General features: G+C 43.1%; 1 protein-coding gene across 8 annotated transcripts in view; it reads left to right on the plus strand.

Annotated features, from left to right (window-relative positions):
• The window catches only part of LOC106571934 (nuclear receptor coactivator 3), a 135,296-nt gene that overhangs the window by 91,229 nt on the left and 22,797 nt on the right, over nucleotides 1-21,270 (plus strand). For all 8 annotated transcript variants that reach the window (XM_014145508.2, XM_014145511.2, XM_014145514.2 and 5 more), the window contains one exon: nucleotides 20,421-20,528. In XM_014145508.2, coding sequence (XP_014000983.1) covers nucleotides 20,440-20,528 — 89 coding nt within the window. In that variant the 5' untranslated portion in view covers nucleotides 20,421-20,439. The remainder of the gene's footprint in view (nucleotides 1-20,420; nucleotides 20,529-21,270) is intronic.

Here is a 21,270-nt window from a genome sequence, read left to right on the forward strand (position 1 = left end):
TCAAAACAGGTTACGAACAACGCGGAAAAACAAACAAAATAAGAATGGTTGGTTAACAACCGATAAGACGGTAGCCCTCCCCTCCGGCGCCATCTTGTTGTCCCAAAATGATTCTGTCTCTTCGCAGCAAAATCTGCAGAGCTGGGATGGTTGTATCCTGCTAATACAGTACAAGTCAAAAGTTTGTACACACCTACTCATTCAAGGGGTTTTCTTTATTTTTACTATTTTCTACATTGTAGAATAATATTGAAGGCATCAAAACTATGACATAACACATGGAATCATGTAGTAACCAAAAAAGTGTTAAACAAATCAAATGTAGTCACCCTTTGCCTTGATGACAACCTATGCACACTCATTTCAATTAACAGGTGTTTCTTGTTAAAAGATCATTTGTGGAATTTATTTATTGATGTGTTTGAGCCAATCAGTTGTGTTGTGACCAGGTAGGGGTGGTATACAGAAGATAGCTCTGTTTGGTAAAATATCAAGTTCATATTTAGCTCAAATAAGCAAAGAGAAACAACAGTCCATTATTACTTTAACCTGTCTCGGGTATGTGGGACGAAATCGTCCCACCTAGTCAACAGCCAGTGGAATCGAGTGGCGCGATATTCAAAAACCTTAAAAATGCTATAACTTCAATTTCTCAAACATATGACTATTTTACACCATTTTAAAGACAAGACTCTCGTTAATCTAATCACATTGTCCGATTTCAAATAGGCTTTACAACGAAAGCAAAACATTAGATTATGTTAGAGTACCCAGCCAGAAATAATCACACATCCATTTTTCAAGCTAGCATATAATGTCACAAAAACCAAAACCACAGCTAAATGCAGCACTAACCTTTGATGATCTTCATCAGATGACACTCCTAGGACATTATGTTATACAATACATGCATGTTTTGTTCAATCAAGTTCATACTTATATAAAAAAACAGCTTTTCACATTAGCATGTGACGTTCAGAACTAGCAAACATACCGAAAACATCCGGTGAATTTACTAAATTACTCACGATAAACGTTCACAAAAAACATAACAATTATTCTAAGAATTATAGATACAGAACTCCTTTATGCAATCGCGGTGTCAGATTTTAAAATAGCTTTTCTGCAAAAGCACATTTTGCAATATTCTGAGTAGATAGCTCGCCATCACGGGCTAGCTAATTTGACACCCACCAAGTTTGGCGTTCACTAAACTCAGAATTACTATAAGAAAAATTGGATTACCTTTGCTGTTCTTCGTCAGAATGCACTCCCAGGACTTCTACTTCAACCACAAATGTTGTTTTGGTTCAAAATAATCCATAGTTATGTTCAAATATCCTCTGTTTTGTCCGTGCGTTCAGGTCCCTATCCGAACGGTGACGTGCGGACGCATGTCGTGACAAAAAATGTCTAAATATTCCATTACTGTACTTCGAAGCATGTCATTCGCCGTTTAAAATCAATTTTTATGCGATTTTTCTCGTAAAATAGCGATAATATTCCGACCGGGAGACGTTGTTTTCGTTCAAAGACTGAAAGAAGAAAATTGTGTCTTCACATGCACGGGCGCACCCGTGTCATTGTTCTCAGATCGACCACTTTCCAAATGCGCTACTGTTTTCCGCCCAGGGACTGCAGAGTCATCATTCCCCGTTCTGGCGCCTTCTGAAAGCCTATGGGAGCCTTAGAAAATGTCACGTTACAGCAGAGATCCTCTGTTTTCGATAAAGAGGCTATAGTAGGCCAAGAAATGGTCAGAGAGGGCACTTCCTGTATAGAATCTTCTCAGGTTTTGGCCTGCCATATGAGATCTGTTATACTCACAGACACCATTCAAACAGTTTTAGAAACTTTAGGGTGTTTTCTATCCAAATCATACAATTATATGCATATTCTAGTTTCTGGGCAGGAGTAATAACCAGATTAAATCGGGTACGTTTTTTATCCGGACGTGAAAATACTGCCCCCTACCCAAGAGAGGTTAAGACATGAAGGTCAGTCAATCTGGAAAATGTTAAGAATTTAGAAAGTTTCTTAAAGTGCAAAACCATCAAGCGCTATGATGAAACTGGCTCTCATGAGGACCGCCACAGGAAAGGAAGACCCAGAGTTCCGATTGCAGCCCAAATTGCAGCCCAAATAAATATTTCACAGAGTTCAAGTAACAGACACATCTCAACATCAACTGTTCATAGGAGACTGCATGAATCAGGCCTTCATGGTCGAATTGCTGCAAAGAAACCACTAAAGGACACCAATAATTAGAAGAGACTTGCTTGGACCAAGAAACACAAGCAATGGACATTCGACCGGTGGAAATCTGTCCTTTGGTTTGATGAGTCCAAATTTGCTATTTTTCGTTCCAATCGCTGTATTTTTGTGATACTTAGATTAGGTGAATGGATGATCTCTGCATGTGTGGTTCCTACCATGAAGCATGGAGGAGGAGGTGTGATGGTGTGGGGGTGCTTTGCTGGTGACACTGTCAGTGATTTATTTTGAATTCAAAGCACACTTAATCAGCATGGCTACCACAGCATTCTGCAGCGATACACCATCCAGGCTGTATCACAACTGGCCGTGATTGGGAGTCCCATAGGGCGGAACACAATTTGGCTCAGTGTCGTCCAGGTTTGGCCGGTGTAGGCCATTGTAAATAAGAATTTGTTCTTAACTGACTTGCATAGTTAAATAAAGGTTAAATAAAAACATCCCATCTGGTTTGTGCTTAGTGGGACTATCATTTTTTTTTCAACAGGACAATGACCCATCACACCTCCAGGCTTTGTAAGGGTTATTTGACCAAGAAGGAGAGTGATGGAGTGCTGCATCAGATGACCTGGCCTCCACAATCACCCAACCTCAACCCAATTGAGATGGTTTGGGATGAGTTGGACCGCAGAGTGAAGGAAAAGCAGCCAACAAGTGATCAGCATATGTGGGAACTCCTTCAAGACTGTTGGAAAAGCATTCCAGGGGAAGCTGGTTGAGAGAGTGCAAAGCTGTCATCAAGGCAAAGGGTGGCTACTTTGAAGAATCTGAAATATAAAATATATTTGAACTTTTTTGGTTACTACATGATTCCTGTGTTATTTCATAGTTGTGATGTCTTCACTATTATTCTACAATGTAGAAAATAGTAAAAATAAAGAAACACCCTTGAATTAGGTGTGTCCAAGCTTTTGACTGGTATTGTATATAACATTTTATTGGTTGCAATAATTTTGTATAGTCCTTTAACCTGTTGAGGACAGATGTTCCGCTAGCGGAACCCCTAGCCAACAGCCAATAGCATCGCATGGCGCGAAATACAAAACCAACTAAAATACCACAATTCAATTTTCTCAAACAATCAACTATTTTACACCATTTTAAAGATAAGACTCTCGTTAATCTAACCACATTGTCCGATTTCAAAAATGCTTTACAGCGAAAGCAAAACATTAGATTATGTTAGGAGAGTACATTGACACAAATAATCACACAGCCATTTTCCAAGCAAGCATATATGTCACATAAACCCAAACCACAGCTAAATGCAGCACTAACCTTTGATGATCTTCATCAGATGACACTCCTAGGACATTGTGTTATACAATACATGCATGTTTTGTTCAATCAAGTTCATATTTATATCAAAAACCAGCTTTTTACATTAGCATGTGATGTTCAGAACTAGCATACCCACCGCAAACTTCCGATGAATTTACTAAATTACTCATGATAAACGTTGACAAAATACATAACAATTATTTTAAGAATTATAGATACAGAACTCCTTTATGCAATCGCGGTGTCAGATTTTAAAATAGCTTTTCGGCGAAAGCACATTTTGCAATATTCTGAGTACATAGCTCGGCCATCACGGCTAGTTATTTTGACACCCACCAAGTTTGGGGCTCACTAAACTCAGAATTACTATTAGAAAAATTGGATTACCTTTGCTGTTCTTCGTCAGAATGCACTCCCAGGACTTCTACTTCAACAACAAATGTTGTTTTGGTTCCAAATAATCCATAGTTATATTCAAATAGCTCCGTTTTGTTTGTGCGTTCAGGTCACTATCCGAAGGGTGATGCGCGAGCGCATTTCGTGACAAAAAAATTCCAAATATCCCATTACCATACTTAGAAGCATGTCAAACGCTGTTTAACCTCTCTAGGGTAGGGGCAGTATTTTCACGGCCGGATAAAAAACGTACCCGATTTAATCTGGTTATTACTACTGCCCAGAAACTAGAATATGCATATAATTGTTTGATTTGGATAGAAAACACCCTAAAGTTTCTAAAACTGTTTGAATGGTGTCTGTGAGTATAACAGAACTCATATGGCAGGCAAAAACCTGAGACGATTCCTTACAGGAAGTGACCTCTCTGACCATTTCTTGGCCTTCTACACTCTCTTTATTGAAAACTGAGGATCTCTGCTGTAACGTGACACTTCCTACGGCTCCCATAGGCTCTCAGAAGGCGGCAGAACGTTGAATGATGAGTTTGCAGGCCATGGCTGAAAAACAGTAGCGCATTTGGTAAGTGGTCGATCAGAGAACAATGAGACGGGGGCGCGCGTGCACGTGAAGAGTCCATTTTAGATTTTTAGTCTTTGAACGAAAACAGGGTTTCCCGGTCTGAATATTATCGCTTTTTTACTAGAAAAATCGCATAAAAATTGATTTCAAACAGCGGTTGACATGCTTCGAAGTACGGTAATGGAATATTTAGACATTTTTTTTGTCACGAAACGCGTCGGGCGCGTCACCCTTCGGATAGTGTCTTGAACGCACAAACAAAACAGAGGATATTTGAACATAACTATGGATTATTTTGAACCAAACCAACATTTGTTATTGAAGTAGAAGTCCTGGGAGTGCATTCTGACAAAGAACAGCAAAGGTAATCCAATTTTTTTTATAGTAAATCTGAGTTTGGTGAGTGCCAAACTTGGTGGGTGTCAAAATAGCTAGCCCGTGATGGCGAGCCATCTACTCGGAATATTGCAAAATGTGCTTTTGCCGAAAAGCTATTTTAAAATCGGACATAGCGATTGCATAAAGGAGTTCTGTATCTATAATTCTTAAAATAATTGTTATGTTTTTTGTGAACGTTTATCGTGAGTAATTTAGTAAATTCACCGGAAGTTTGCGGTGGGTATGCTAGTTCTGAACATCACATGCTAATGTAAAAAGCTGGTTTTTGATATAAATATGAACTTGATTGAACAAAACATGCATGTATTGTATAACATAATGTCCTAGGAGTGTCATCTGATGAAGATCATCAAAGGTTAGTGCTGCATTTAGCTGTGGTTTGGGTTTATGTGACATTATATGCTAGCTTGAAAAATGGGTGTCTGATTATTTCTGGCTGGGTACTCTGCTGACATAATCTAATGTTTTGCTTTCGTTGTAAAGCCTTTTTGAAATCGGACAGTGTGGTTAGATTAACGAGCGTCTTGTCTTTAAAATGGTGTAAAATAGTCATATGTTTGAGAAATTGAAGTAATAGCATTTCTAAGGTATTTGAATATCGCGCCACGGGATTCCACTGGCTGTTGAGTAGGTGGGACGATTTCGTCCCACATACCCTAGAGAGGTTAAAATCAATTTTTATGCTATTTTTCTCGTAAAATAGCTATAATATTCCAAGCCGGGCAACGTTGTATTCATTCAAAGGCTGAAAGAAAAAATTGGAGTAGTCTCGTGAACGCGCATCTCAGTCTCACTGTCCCCAGGCTGACCACTTACAAATTCTGCTGCTGTTCTTCGCCCAGAGACAGCAGACACTCCATTCCAGTTTCTGGCGGCTTTAGAGAGCCAATGGAAGCCTTAGAAAGTGTCACGTTACAGCACAGATGCTGTATTTTCGATAGAGATGCAACAGAAGGACAACAAATTGTCAGGCAGGGCACTTCCTGTATGGAATCTTCTCAGGTTTTGGCTTGCCATATGAGTTCTGTTATACTCAGACACCATTCAAACAGTTTTAGAAACTTTAGAGTGTTTTCTATCCAAAACTACTAATTATATTCATATTCTAGTTTCTGGGCAGGAGTAGTAACCAGATTAAATCGGGTACGTTTTTTTATCCGGCCGTGAAAATACTGCCACATATCCCAAAGAAGTTAAATTGAAAAACTAGTTTTGTGTACCATGGAATTGGCACATTGTAAATCTCCTTCCAACTATTTTGCAACCTGTATGACGCAGCTGTTATTTTATTGGTCCTTAAATTATACTGGTATGCTTTATTATTTATCACAATTTTCTTTACCCAATTTTGGTCTTTAACGCAGGGCTGACAGACAAGTGCCTTACCTTTTCCCCTTTCCACTTGCCTCCTCCATTTTTGGGGTAATGCTACAATCAGTTGGTTGTAATTTTGGATAGAGCAAACATTTCCATATATTTCTGTTAGCTGCATGTGTGACAACTCCACGAGTCCTATTTGTGATATCTTTTACATAGATTATACTTGGTTGTTTTTTTTCAAAAAATGTTTTTATATCAATAAGTATATTTGAGTTTAGCCATAATATTTCTTATAGTATTTGTTCACTCTTTTCTGGTGGATTCAACTGAAATTGCAACCAGCTTTCTGTTGCTTGTTTTAAAAATAGCGATATTTTAGAGATTATTTCATTTTTATATAACCGAAAGTGAGAGGTTGTAATCTGTATGAAGGGAAAAGGGCCATTCTTGAACACGGGGTGAGCCATTATTACTAATCTGCTAGAGAACCAGTTCAGATTTAACTGTAGTTTTTGTATGACTGAAGCCTTTAGTGAGAGATCCAATGCTTTAATATTTCATTTCTGCCCTCTGAATTCATATTCATTATATAACTAGGTCGGTTTAATGATGTCTGGCTTGCCGTTCCAAATAAAGTGGAATGTTTTTTGTTCACATAATTTAAAAAAACAAGTCATTAGGTGTAGGCAGGGCCATAAGTAAATGGGTAAACTGGGATATGACTGAATAATTAATCAGGGTGATTTTTCCACAAATAGACAGGTGTTGTCCTTCCATGGTAGCAAAATCGTATCTGATTTGGCAAACTTTCTATAAAATGTGTTGCAGTGAGATCCTTTCATTCTTCCAGGATATGAATACCGAGTATGTCCACTTCACTGTCGGGCAATTTTATTGGTAAACTACACAGGAATGTAAACATTTTTTTTTTAGAAATCCAATACGTAATATCACTTATCATGATTTGGTTTTAATTCAGAGAGGTTAGAAACATTTTCTAGATCCTTGATGAAGCTGTGCAGGGATCCAGATTTTAAATTTAAAATAGAAAATAAATCATCAGCATACAAGGACACATTTGTTTTTAAACCTTGGATTTATAGCCCCTTGACACTATTGTTGGATCTGATTTTAATAGGTTACATTTCCATGGCCATAATAAATATCTTATTTTACTCCTCTTTCTGAGAAGTAGACGTTATTTGCTATTTTACGCCTAGGGTTACTGTACATAACTTTAACCCATTGTATAAGAGATTCTCCAAAATTGAAAATAGTCCAGACATTTATATATAAATTCAAGTTGTACTTTATCAAAGGCCTTTTCAAAGTCAGCTATGAATACCAGGCCTGGTTTCCCAGATTTTTCATAGTGTTTTGTTTCCAATACTTGTTTAAATTATCTGGAATTGTGAACCAGGGAATTATAATTGAAATAATCTGTCTGTAAACAATTGTTGGAAGAATTACTTTTGTTATGCACAAAGTAGATGTCTTAACCGACTTGCCAAAACTATAGTTTGTTAACAAGAAATTTGTGGAGTAGTTGAAAAACGAGTTTTAATGACTCCAACTTAAGTGTATGTAAACTTCCGACTTGAACTATGTGTATATATACACTGCTCAAAAAAATAAAGGGAACACTTAAACAACACAATGTAACTCACAAGTCAATCACACTTCTGTGAAATCAAACTGTCCACTTAGGAAGCAACACTGATTGACAATAAATTTCACATGCTGTTGTGCAAATGGAATAGACAACAGATGGAAATTATAGGCAATTAGCAAGACACCCCCAATAAAGGAGTGGTTCTGCAGGTGGGGACCACAGACCACTTCTCAGTTCCTATGCTTCCTGGCTGATGTTTTGGTCACTTTTGAACGCTGGCGGTGCTTTCACTCTAGTGGTAGCATGAGACGGAGTCTACAACCCACACAAGTGGCTCAGGTAGTGCAGCTCATCCAGGATGGCACATCAATGCGAGCTGTGGAAAGAAGGTTTGCTGTGTCTGTCAGCATAGTGTCCAGAGCAGGGAGGCGCTACCAGGAGACAGGCCAGTACATCAGGAGACGTGGAGGAGGCCGTAGGAGGGCAACAACCCAGCAGCAGGACCGCTACCTCCGCCTTTGTGCAAGGAGGAGCAGGAGAAGCACTGCCAGAGCCCTGCAAAATGACCTCAAGCAGGCCACAAATGTGCATGTGTCTGCTCAAACGGTCAGAAACAGACTCCATGAAGGTGGTATGAGGGCCCGACGTCCACAGGTGGGGGTTGTGCTTAAAGCCCAACACCGTGCAGGACGTTTGGCATTTGCCAGAGAACACCAAGATTGGCAAATTCGCCACTGGCGCCCTGTGCTCTTCACAGATGAAAGCAGGTTCACACTGAGCACGTGACAGACGTGACAGAGTCTGGAGACGCCGTGGAGAACGTTCTGCTGCCTGCAACATCCTCCAGCATGACCGGTTTGGCGGTGGGTCAGTCATGGTGTGGGGTGGCATTTCTTTGGGGGGCCGCACAGCCCTCCATGTGCTCGCCAGAGGTAGCCTGACTGCCATTAGGTACCGAGATGAGATCCTCAGACCCCTTGTGAGACCATATGCTGGTGCGGTTGGCCCTGGGTTCCTCCTAATGCAAGACAATGCTAGACGTCATGTGGCTGGAGTGTGTCAGCAGTTCCTGCAAGAGGAAGGCATTGATGCTATGGACTGGCCTGCCCGTTCCCCAGACCTGAATCCAATTGAGCACATCTGGGACATCATGTCTCGCTCCATCCACCAACGCCACGTTGCACCACAGACTGTCCAGGAGTTGGCGGATGCTTTAGTCCAGGTCTGGGAGGAGATCCCTCAGGAGACCATCCGCCACCTCATCAGGAGCATGCCCAGGCGTTGTAGGGAGGTCATACAGGCACGTGGAGGCCACACACACTACTGAGCCTCATTTTGACTTGTTTTAAGGACATTACATCAAAGTTGGATCAGCCTGTAGGGTGGTTTTCCACTTTAATTTTGAGTGTGACTCCAAATCCAGACCTCCGTGGGTTGATAAATTGGATTTCCATTGATTATTTTTGTGTGATTTTGTTGTCAGCACATTCAACTATGTAAAGAAAAAAATTTTTAATAAGATTATTTCTTTCATTCAGATCTAGGATGTGTTGTTTAAGTGTTCCCTTTATTTTTTGGAGCAGTATATATTTATTTATTTATTTATTATTTATTTATTATTATATATTTTTTCTTCACATTTTCAACCAGTACAATGATATTTTCCAATGGGGCTATACACTTGAGTGAGGTTTTTTTCTCGCCTGAGTAGCCTCGTTTCACTGCCAAAAAGTTTCAACCATCTAGTGTTCAGCGAAATAACAACAAAATATCAAATACAGGTAGCCTAGTAAAATAATTAACAGAATTCCACTAACGGTCCGTATGTAGCCAAACTTAGCTGCTGCTCATGTTGTTATCTGTACTGATGGCGCAAAAGCCATAACAGGGAGACATAGTGGAGTGGATACTCACATGCAAGCAGTTGCTCCCGATGCCACTTGGATACTCTGCAGCATCCACGAAAGGCTCTTGCTGCCAAGGGAATGCCTGACAGCTTGAAAGACGTTTTGGAAACTACAGTGAAAATGGTTAACTTTGTTAAAGCAAGGCCCCTGAACTCTCGTAATATTTTCTGCACTATGCAATGATATGGGCATGTAACGCTTTTACAACATACGAAGTGCGCTGGTTATCAAGGGGCAAAGTATTGACACATTTTTTTAAATTGAGAGACCAGCTTAAAGTTTCCTTTACTGACTATACTTTTCTCTTGTCTGACCTCTTGCATGATGATGAGTTTCTCACGCGACTGGCCTATCTGGATGATGTTTTTTCTCGCCTGAATGATCTGAATCTAGGATTACAGGGGCCCTCTGCAACTATATTCTATGTGCGGGACAAAATTGAGGCTATGATGAAGAAGTTGGAGCTCTTCTCTGTCTGCATTAACAAGGACAACACACAGGTCTTTCCATCATTGTCTGATTTTTTTTGTGTGCAAATGAACTCAAGCTTACGGACAATGTCAAATGAGTTAGGTGCGCAATTAGGCAGGTACTTTCCTGAAAATGATGACACAAACAACTGGATTCGTTATCCCTTCCATGCCCTGCCTCCAGTCCACTTAACGATATCTGAACAAGAGAGCCTCATCGAAATTGCAACAAGCGGTTCTGTGAAAATTGAATTTAATCAGAAGCCACTGCCAGATTGCTGGATTGGGCTGCGCTCAGAGTATCCTGCCTTGGCAAATTGCGCTGTTAAGACACTGATGCCCTTTGCAACCATGCATCTATGTGAGAGTGGATTCTTGGCCCTCACTAGCATGAATACTAAATACAGGCACAGACTGTGTGTGGAAAATGATTTAAGACTGAGACTCTCTCTAATACAACCCAACATTGCAGAGTTATGTGCATCATTTTGTACCCAAGATGGCGTAGCAGTGCAGACGTTGTTTGTCTTTCTCCCGTGTAAATCTGGTATTTTTCGTCTTTTTTGTATATATTTCAGTATTTTTTCAATCTCCTTTTAGATTTTTAAATTAAATATACCTTCCGGCAACCCACCTCACCCAATGTCATACGGATCTGCTATTTTTAGACCTTATAGCCAGAACCTCGATCAGAAGCTAATTAGCTACTTCTGATAACCAGGTGGCGAATCGCATCTCTGCATGTCTGGCAGACATATCAGTGTGGATGACGGATCACCACCTCAAGCTGAACCTCGGCAAGACGGAGCTGTGCTTCCTCCCAGGGAAGGACTGCCCTTTCCATGATCTCGCCATCACAGTGGACAACTCCATTGTGTCCTCCTCCCAGAGTGCTAAGAGCCTCGGCGTGACCCTGGACAACACCCTGTCGTTCTCCGCTAACATCAAGGTGGTGACTCGATCCTGTAGGTTCATGCTATACAACATTCGCAGAGTACGACCCTGCCTTACACAGGAAGCGGCGCAGGTCCTAATCCAGGCACTTGTCATCTCCCGTCTGGATTAATGCAACTCCCTGTTGGCGGGGCTCCCTGCCTGTGCCATTAAACCCCTACAACTCATCCAGAACGCCGCAGCCCGTCTGGTGTTCAACCTTCCCAAGTTCTCTCACGTCACCCCGCTCCTCCGCACACTCCACTGGCTTCCAGTTGAAGCTCACATCTGCTACAAGACCATGGTGCTTGCCTACGGAGCTGTGAGGGGAACGGCACCTCCGTACCTTCAGGCTCTGATCAGGCCCTACACCCAAACAAGGGCACTGCGTTCATCCACCTCTGGCCTGCTGGCCCCCCTACCTCTGCGAAAGCACAGTTCCCGCTCAGCCCAGTCAAAACTGTTCGCTGCTCTGGCACCTCAATGGTGGAACAAGCTCTCTCATGACGCCAGGACAGCGGAGTCAATCACCACCTTCCGTAGACACCTGAAACCCCACCTCTTTAAGGAATACCTGGGATAGGATATAGTAATCCTTCTACCCCCCCCCCCAAAAAAAAAGATATAGATGTACTATTGTAAAGTGGTTGTTCCACTGGATATCATAAGGTGAATGCACCAATTTGTAAGTCGCTCTGGATAAGAGCGTCTGCTAAATGACGTAAATGTACATGTATTTAGTCATTGTTAGCCACTGCTAGCGGCCTTTACCTTTTGCACAGACACCAGCCGCTTTTAGCCTGGATAATACTTGCCAGCCTGCCAGTATCGGACTGTTTTTCTCCACTACAACACCGGATTCCTGCTGTAAGCCCTGGACCATTACTCCTGATCATCACAGCTAGCTAGCTGCCACCGAGTGGCCCAGCCCCGAAGCTAGCCTTGAGCCAGGCCCACCTCCCGGCCTGCTCAGTGGACCCTATGATCACTCGGCCACACAGCTGATGCCTCCCTTCTTCACTAACACGACTAGAGTCCACTACACCACCGGATTATTGCCGTAAGCTCTGAACCTTTGCATCAGATCATTGCTGCTACCTAGCTGCTACCGAGTGGCTATAGTGGCTAATGCCCTTGTCCCGAAGCTAGCACCTCCCGGCTAGCAAACAAAATTACTCCAGCTACAATACCTCTTTTGCCAACTGGCCTGGACCCTTTGTCGACACGGAGCCTCGCCGTTCCATCATGACTGGTCTGCCGACGTAATCCATTGTGTCCTCAAACGGCCTTTGCCGGACGTCAGAGCAGATGCTTCTACTATCTCCGGTCTGCTAACTTTTCTTCTTTTTTTTTACTCCGTGTCTCCCGCTTGCTAGCGTAGTAAAGACTACCTAGCGGCTTCCCTGTTTCATCTATTGCTGTTCACTGGACCCTATGATCACTTGGCTACATAGCTGATGCCTGCTGGACTGTTCATTAATCATGGTACTCCATTTTGTTTATTTTTGTTTATCTGTTGGCCCCAGCCTCGAGCTTAGGCCCTGTGTGTAGTTAACTCACCCTCTCTGCCCATTCATCGCCATTTTACCTGTTGTAGTCTTAGCTGATTAGCTGTTGTCTTACCCATTGTTGTCTTAGCTAACTCTCCCAATCAACACCTGTGATTGCTTTATGCCTTGCTTTATGTCTCTCTCTAATGTCAATATGCCTTGTATACTGTTGTTTAGGATCGTTATTGTTTTACTTCACTGCAGAGCCCCTAGTCCCACTCAACATGCCTCAGATACCTCTTTTGTCCCGCCTTTTGTCCCACCAGCTTAACTAGTGCGTCCAGAGATGCAACCTCTCTTATCGTCACTCAATGCCTAAGTTTACCTCCACTGTACCCGCACCCCACCATACCCCTTTCTGTACATTATGCCCTGAATCTATCCTACCACACCCAGAAATCTGCTCCTTTTATTCTCTGTCCCCAACGCACTAGACGACCAGTTTTGATAGCCTTTCGCCGTACCCTGATCCTACTTCTCCTCTGTTCCTCGGGTGATGTGGAGGTTAACCCAGGCCCTGCGTGTCCTCAGGCGCTCTCATCTGTTGACTTCTGTAACCGTAAAAGCCTTGGTTTCATGCATGTTAACATCAGAAGCCTCCTCGCTAAGTTTGTTTTACTCACTGCTTTAGCACACTCCGACAACCCTGATGTCCTTGCCATGTCTAAATCATGGCTTAGGAAGGCCACCAAAGATGTTGATTTCCGCCCCCAACTACAATATTTTCCGTCAAGATAGAACTGCCAAAGGGGGAGGAGTTGCAGAAGAAAAAAAATGTGTAGACCTCCACAAGTCTGGTTCATCCTTGGGAGCAATTTCCAAACGCCTGAAGGAACACGTTCATCTGTACAAACAATAGTACGCAAGTATAAACACCATGGGACCACACAGCCATCATACCGCTCAGGAAGGAGATACGTTCTGTCTCCTAGAGATGAGCGTACTTTGGTGCAAAAAGTGCAAATCAATCCCAGAACAACAGCAAAGGACATTGTGAAGATGCTGGAGGAAACACGTACAAAAGTATCTATATCCACAGTAAAACGAGTTCTATATCAACATAACCTGAAATGCCGCTCAGCAAGGAAGAAGCCACTGCTCCAAAACCGCCATAAAAAAGCCAGACTACGGTTTGCAACTGCACATGGGGACAAGGATTGTACTTTTTGGAGAAATGAACTTTTTGATGAAACAAAAATAGAACTTTTTGGCCATAATAACCATAGTTATGTTTGGAGGAAAAAGGGGGAGGCTTGCAAGCCAAAGAACACCATCCCAACCATGAAGCACAGGGGTGGCAGCATCATGTTGTGGGGGTGCTTTGCTGCAGGAGGGCCTTGTGCACTTCACAAAATGGATGGCATCATGTGGAAGAAAAATGATGTGGATATATTGAAGCAACATCTCAAGACATCAGTCAGGAAGTTAAAGCTTGGTCGCAAATGGGTCTTCCAAATGGACAATGACCCCAAGCATACTTTCAAAGTTGTGGCAGAATGGCTTAAGGACAACAAAGTCAAGGTATTGGAGTGGCCATCACAAAGCCCTGACCTCAATCCTATAGAACATTTGTGGGCAGAACTGAAAAAGCGTGTGCGAGCAAGGAGGCCTACAAACCTGACTCAGTTACACCAGCTCTGTCAGGAGGAATGGGCCAAAATTCGGCCAACTTATTGTGGGAAGCTTGTTGAAGGCTACCCGAAACGTTTGACCCAAGTTAAACAATTTAAAGGCAATGCTACCAAATACTAATTGAATGTATGTAAACTTCTGACCCGCTGGGAATGTGATGAAAGAAATAAGAGCTGAAATAAATTATTCTCTCTACTATTATTCTGACATTTTACATTCTTAAAATGAAGTGGTGATCCTAACTGACCTAAGACAGAGAATTTTTCCTAGGATTAAATGTCAGGAATTGTGAAAAACTGAGTTTAAATGTATTTGACTTAGGTGTATGTAAACTTCCGTCTTCAACTGTATCTTCAGAGTTCGTTCTGTTAGGTGACCTAAACTGGGATATGCTTAACACCCCGGCAATCCTACAATCTAAGCTTGATGCCTTCAATCTCACACAAATTATCAAGGAACCCACCAGGTACAACCCTAAATACATAAACATGGTCACCCTCATAGATATTATCCTGACCAACTTGCCCTCCAAATACACCTCTGCTGTTTTCAATCAGAATCTCAGCGATCACTGCCTCATTGCCTGCATCCGCTATGGGTCCGCGGTCAAACGACCACCCCTAAAACACTTCTGCGAGCAGGCCTTTCTAATCTACTTGGCCCGGGTATCCTGGGAGGATATTGACCTCATCCTGTCAGTAGAGCATGCATTATCGTTCTTTTAAAAGTAATTTCCTCACCATCTTAAATAAGCATGCCCCTTTCAAAAAATGTGGAACTCAGAACAGATATAGCCCTTGTTTCACTCCAGACTTGACTGCCCTCGACCAGCACAAAAACATCCTGTTGCGGACTGCACTAGCATCGAATAGTCCCCGCGAAATGCAACTTTTCAGGGAAGTCAGGAACCAATTCACGCAGTCAGTTAGGAAAGCAAAGGCTAGCTTTTTCAAACAGAAATTTGCATCCTGTAGCTCTAACTCCAAAAAGTTTTGGGGTACTGTAAAGTCCATGGAGAATAAGAGCACCTCCTCCCAGCTGCACACTGCACTCAGGCTAGGAAACACTGTCACCACCGATAAATCCACGATAATCGAGATGTTCAATAAGCATTTCTCTACGGCTGGCCATGCTTTCCTCCTGGCTACCCCTACCCCGGCCAACAGCTCCGCATCCCCCGCAGCTACTTGCCCAAGCCTCCACAGGTTCTCCTTCACCCAAATCCAGATAGCAGATGTTCTGAAAGAGCTGCAAAACCTGGACCGTACAAATCAGATGGGTTAGACAATCTGGATCCTCTCGTTTTAAAATTATCCGCCGCCATTGTTGCAACTCCTATTACCAGTCTGTTCAACCTCTCTTTCGTATCGTCCAAGATCCCTAAAGATTGTAAAGCTGCCGCGGTCATCCCCCTCTTCAACTGTTACAGACCTATATCCATCCTGCCCTGCCTTTCTAAAGTCTTCGAAAGCCAGTTAACAAACAGATCACTGACCATTTCGAATCTCACCGTACCTTCTCCGCTGTGCAATCCGGTTTCCGATCAGGTCACGGGTGTACCTCAGCTACACACAAGGTACTAAACGATATCATAACCGCCATCGATAAAAGACAGTACTTTGCAGCCGTCTTCATCGACCTGGCCAAGGCTTTCGACTCTGTCAATCACCATATTCTTATCGGCAGACTCAACAGCCTTGGTTTCTCAAATGACTGCCTCACCTGGATCGCCAACTACTTCTCAGATAGAGTTCAGTGTGTCAAATCGGAAGGCCTGTTGTCCAGACCTCTGGCAGTCTCTATGGGGGTATCACAGGGTTCAATTCTCGGGCAGACTCTTTTCTCTGTATATATCAATGATGTCGCTCTTGCCGCGGGTGATTCCCTGATCCACCTCTACGCAGATGACACCATTCTGTATACATCTGGCCCTTCTTTGGACACTGTGTTAACGATATACAGAATATAAGGTATTTACTTTGATTGGAACACACACAAGTTATTATTTGTAAGGATAACAACAATGAAGACAATGCGAGCGCCAGCCAGAAAATGTGCCCGGGGGAAAAGTTTGTGCTAGACTGGGCAAATGTCTGCATACTTGATCTGGGGAAACACTGGGGAGGTGCTTGGGCTTTCATCGAAGAGAGAAGCTTGTCCGGTTCAGTAAATCCTCAAACATAAATTGTCCACAACAGTGAAATGGGATAGTTCATTATGAATTCATGAGGAGGTGGAACACACCTCAATTCAAATTGTTGTTAGAAAAGAAACATTGTTCAAAAAATAATTTCAAATTGACCGCCCAGGTTAACTGTCCTGTTGCATAACAATCAGTGAGGGCATTCTGACATCACGCACTTTAAAAAACTCACGCTGGGGCCATTAGAGATATTTGGAACTCACGCGTGAAAGGTAAAGAGATAGGGGCCCATCCTTAAAAAAGAGCACATGGTGCCACCTACAGTACAGAACCAGATTTGCAGCCAACATAATTTCTAACGTTTTGACCTCGGTTGTACTGCATCATTATTAAAAAACATTATTGAAAAATATATATAAATAAATCTTGCATATCTTAATTTCTTCCCGCAATTGACGATTAATGTGCATAATAATATAAACACTTCTACGAAGTATCGTTACCTATAACAAGGACTGGCAGTAGAAATTCCAAAATGTTGTCAACAGATGTGGGATGCATACACTCTCACCCCACCCCTCTCAAACAAACACCTCTGCCCCTTTCTCCCCTTCCACCCATAGATCGACCTACAGATTTAATGAACCAATATCTAGTCCTAGCTAATGGAGCTCGGATAAACCCCTTCCCCCAACACCCACACATGCTGGTCCTCTGTTGTGACCCATCTTCCCAAGCACCTCTGTGTGTCAGGACGTTTTGATTATTCTGTGCTAGCAGGGCCACAATAATATCCCCCCTCTCTGATTGTCTGAGTGTGACTCCCTCCCCATGGGTTACTGCAGCCAGTGTTTCCAGCACTGCCACTACCTGGGTGGGTAAATACTATACATAAAAAAATAGAATACAAATGATTATTTTTTTGTGTTTCGATTTTTTTGGGGGGGGCAAATGGAAGTGGGCAGAATATTAATTGAGAAAAGATAAAACAGAGTTTAACCTTGAACTCTCATGTGGGAGACCTCCCGGCCCACATGCCAGTAACTACAGTAGGAGCATGTGGAATGGATGAACGACAGACAGAGGAAATATGGAGGGAGGCTCACTCGGAGAGAGAGGTGGACGACAACTTCATCAACGTTTACTTACACTCATTGTAGCTCTCTGCAATCGTGGCCTGTTTCTCCCAAAATCGTCCTCCCCTTCCCATCCCACCCTCTCTTTCCCCCTGTACCATACCCAGTAACCACCACAGCCCCCCTGCTTCACAGTGTGCCACCAGGCCCCAGTGTCTTTGGTGTGTAATTGACTTTACTCCCTGCACTGCTCTGGAAGAGCGGGTGGATGGCTGGCTCACGCCACACTGGAAGTGACCCATTTCCCTGGGGCATTCAGCAGCCCTCCTAATCAGTCATCCTCTGGGGCCGCCTCATTCACTGCAATTAGAACGCTGGAGCCATCTCTCTCTCTCCCTTTCTCTCTCTTTCTCTCTCTCGGTCTCTTTCTCTCTTTCTTTGAGAACTCTATCAATAGGCAGGCAGGCATGCAGGCAGGCATGATCAGGATTGATGGAAGAGGGCTTCAGTTAAACCCTTCCTTTAGCTCTTGTTCTAAGCGCCTCCTCTGAGCTCTCCACCGCCTCTCTTTAATCCCTCCCCCTTTCCTCTCCACCTCCCAGACAGACAGACAGACAGATAGGAAAGCAGGTAGGAGAAGGGAAGGATTGACAGGGATGGATAGATTGAAGGAAACACATATGGGAGGGAGGGAGAGAGAGGAAGAGATAGAGGGAGGGACTGCGTGAGCGTCTTCTCAACAAAGCTGCTTGTGAAATCCTCAGAGTGAAACCTTTTTTTTGCACATAATCACGTGTTTCCCTACATACAGAGCTACAGTATGATGCTTCCCAATTAAGGTCAATGTTGTTGTCTGGAGTGGAAACCAATATAGTACTGAGGGAGGTGGAGCATCACACCACCTTCCAGCATCATGCAGCTCCATTGGCTGCTTTTCCATTTGATTGATTTCACATTTAGATATATTAATTTAGGTCAGAGATGGGCGACTGGCTGGTTGGGTGGTTGTGGCCCGCAAGGTGCGATTTTGAAATTTGGTTGTCCGTCATCAGTTTTTCTCTTATGTCAGTCGCTGATAGTCACTCAATTAGCCCATGTCAGCTAAAATGTTTTAGATTGGTGACTTATTTTAGCGGCCCGCTATCTAAACTTGTAGTAGGCTTAATCATGGAATTACCGACCGGGGGCCCCCATTGATTTTGTTAGTCTCTCTCACTCAGATATCATATTTAAAACCGGAAAAAATGTCTCTCCACCCTATGACAAAATGTGTAGAATTGCAGGAAATTAACAACAAAAATATGTCTCTCCGCTGTCGAGAGGGGGGGGTTGCTCAAATATTTTGCTAGCATGGTGGGCGGGTATGGATGTGGGTACGCAGACCCGCAAGCCACTGCGGCCCCTAATTATGAGTTCAGCCATTTTTTTGTGGCCTCCACCCCATCAGTTGCCCATCCCTGATTTAGGTGATGTTGTCAGACCAGCAGGCATGATCGAATGAATAGGCAGGGTAGAACGTCTGTTCACAAGCCATTTTAGTGGGCTATCTTTAGAACGTTACAGTGCACTATTTGGCACAGCTGGGATGATGTGGCAATGAACGCACTCTTTTTGTCATGCCAATCGAATGTCCTTGAAATTATTGAAATTGAAATCCAAGTGATATACATTCCAAAAAATATCTGTAAAACAAATGGATAGAATTATAGAATGGCAACACTGTTCCTTTCCCTCTGGTGGCTTGCTTTTCTATTCAGTAGAGGTTTCATGCATGTCGGTCAGAGGGTAACCATGTAATCAATGGAATAAATATGATGCACTTGCTGGGAAGGTTAAGAAGGGCACTGGAGTGTGGTTCTCCTCCTGATCGTGCACTGCATCTCTCTCTCTCTCTCTCTCTCTCCTCCATCTCCCTTCCTTCCACGCCTTCTCTCACTCTCTTCCCGCTCTCCCTCTTGCTCCCTCCCCTTCACTACACTTTTCCCTCCTCCTCTCCTCTGTTTCCACTGCTTGGGACTCCCTAAAAACACACCACTTCGACACAAGTTACTTTTTGTAGCCTTAGCCTAATTCTCCTGACCTGCTGTATCGAAGCGGTGTGCTTTTAGGGGATCGCCACTGATCTCACTCTCTATCCTCTTGCTCTCATCCTGCACCCCCATGTCCCCTCCCTTTCTCTGTCTCTCACCTCATTCACTCCCCCTCCTTTTGCATTCTCTCCCTCTGCCCCCTCTTCCTCTCTCTCTCTCTCTCTTTCCCTCCCTCCTACCTTTCTCCGGCGTCACTGGTAAATAAATGGACCAATCAGCGTGGACTTCATGCTGCCAGCTTCTCCTTTCCTCACTTCTCTTCCTCCCCCCTCCCCGCCTCTCTCCACCTTAGACAGCCTACATTCCTGTAGACCGAGTGAGATGCATTGTAGGAGACAGACTGCTGTCTAACAGGGTTAGTCGTACAGCGTGTCTTACTGTCAGAGACACTGCTAATCCTTGTGTGTCTGCGTGTGTGCGCGAGGTCATACACACACTCTACCCTGAGAGGAGGAGGCAGACGATGCAATATAGATTTTTCATATTGTGCCAATAGCGTGATTTGCATAAAGTAAGCTTAAGAGTACCCTGGAGGTTGGATATTTAGCATAAAGCTTCTCCTTCACGTCCTGTGTGTGTCTCCCTCTGAGTTTGAGTATTATCCACAGCCATAAGGTGAGATGTGTTTTTATATATGGAGGTTTCCACACCTTCTCGTTTCTTCCCCACCCAGTTACATTAACAACATCTTATTGACCATCCCTCCCATTATCTGACCTGTGGCTAAGCATGTGTGTTTGTCCTGTCCCTGTCAGGTGCTGATATGTGTACACGATGAGCGGACTGGGGGACAACTCCATGGAGCCTCTGAGCTCGGAAAACCGAAAACGCAAGCTCTCCACCTGCGACACGCCCAGTCTGGGGTGAGTAAGGCAGCGGCTGGCGTGAGGCCATGGGATGGGGGGGGTATTTGGGGATTTTCTTCTTTATTTGTTTTTTTTTAAAACAACATACAAGTGCAAATCTATTTTGTCAAGTCAGATACATTTTTGTTCATATGTTTTATGAATCAACTTCCAAATGTACATTAAAACAGGGTGTAGTCTTTTTTAATGTAGCCCACTGTAAGTCAACCCTGGCTTCTGAATCTGGAGATCTCTAGTAGCTGTAATCACTTACATTAAAGGTATCTCGTCTACACTACAGTTTGAACCAGTTTACAACCGGTTTCACAATATTTGACCATTTTGATTATTGGCTGGGATATTGAGTTAAGCTCAACATTGACCTGTTGGAAATCGGTTTCTTTTTCAATAGTCTGAAAACGCATCCTCAAAGTCAAGACAGGTAGAATGTATGTATGTATGTATGTATGAGAGAATTAATGCATACATTCATACCTGAACTAGAGAATGGTGGTGACGCGGAATGAGCCACATCCCCCAGAATGCTATATTGTAAATAACACAGACTGCTCAGATTCACTAACCATGGACATGTAACAACAAGTTATTTGGAAATAGGCCAACTTCCTTGAAATGTTTTGCAATGGAAAACAAAAACAAGTATTTCTTATTGGACAGTTTTAGGTAGCCCCTCCCTGTTTCAGTCCATTTTCTTGTGTTTGAATACAAACCTCACAAAACAATGGTAAATAATATTGGT

Source organism: Salmo salar, chromosome ssa15 (genome assembly GCF_905237065.1).
Source record: "Salmo salar chromosome ssa15, Ssal_v3.1, whole genome shotgun sequence".
Taxonomy (NCBI): Eukaryota; Metazoa; Chordata; class Actinopteri; order Salmoniformes; family Salmonidae; genus Salmo; species Salmo salar.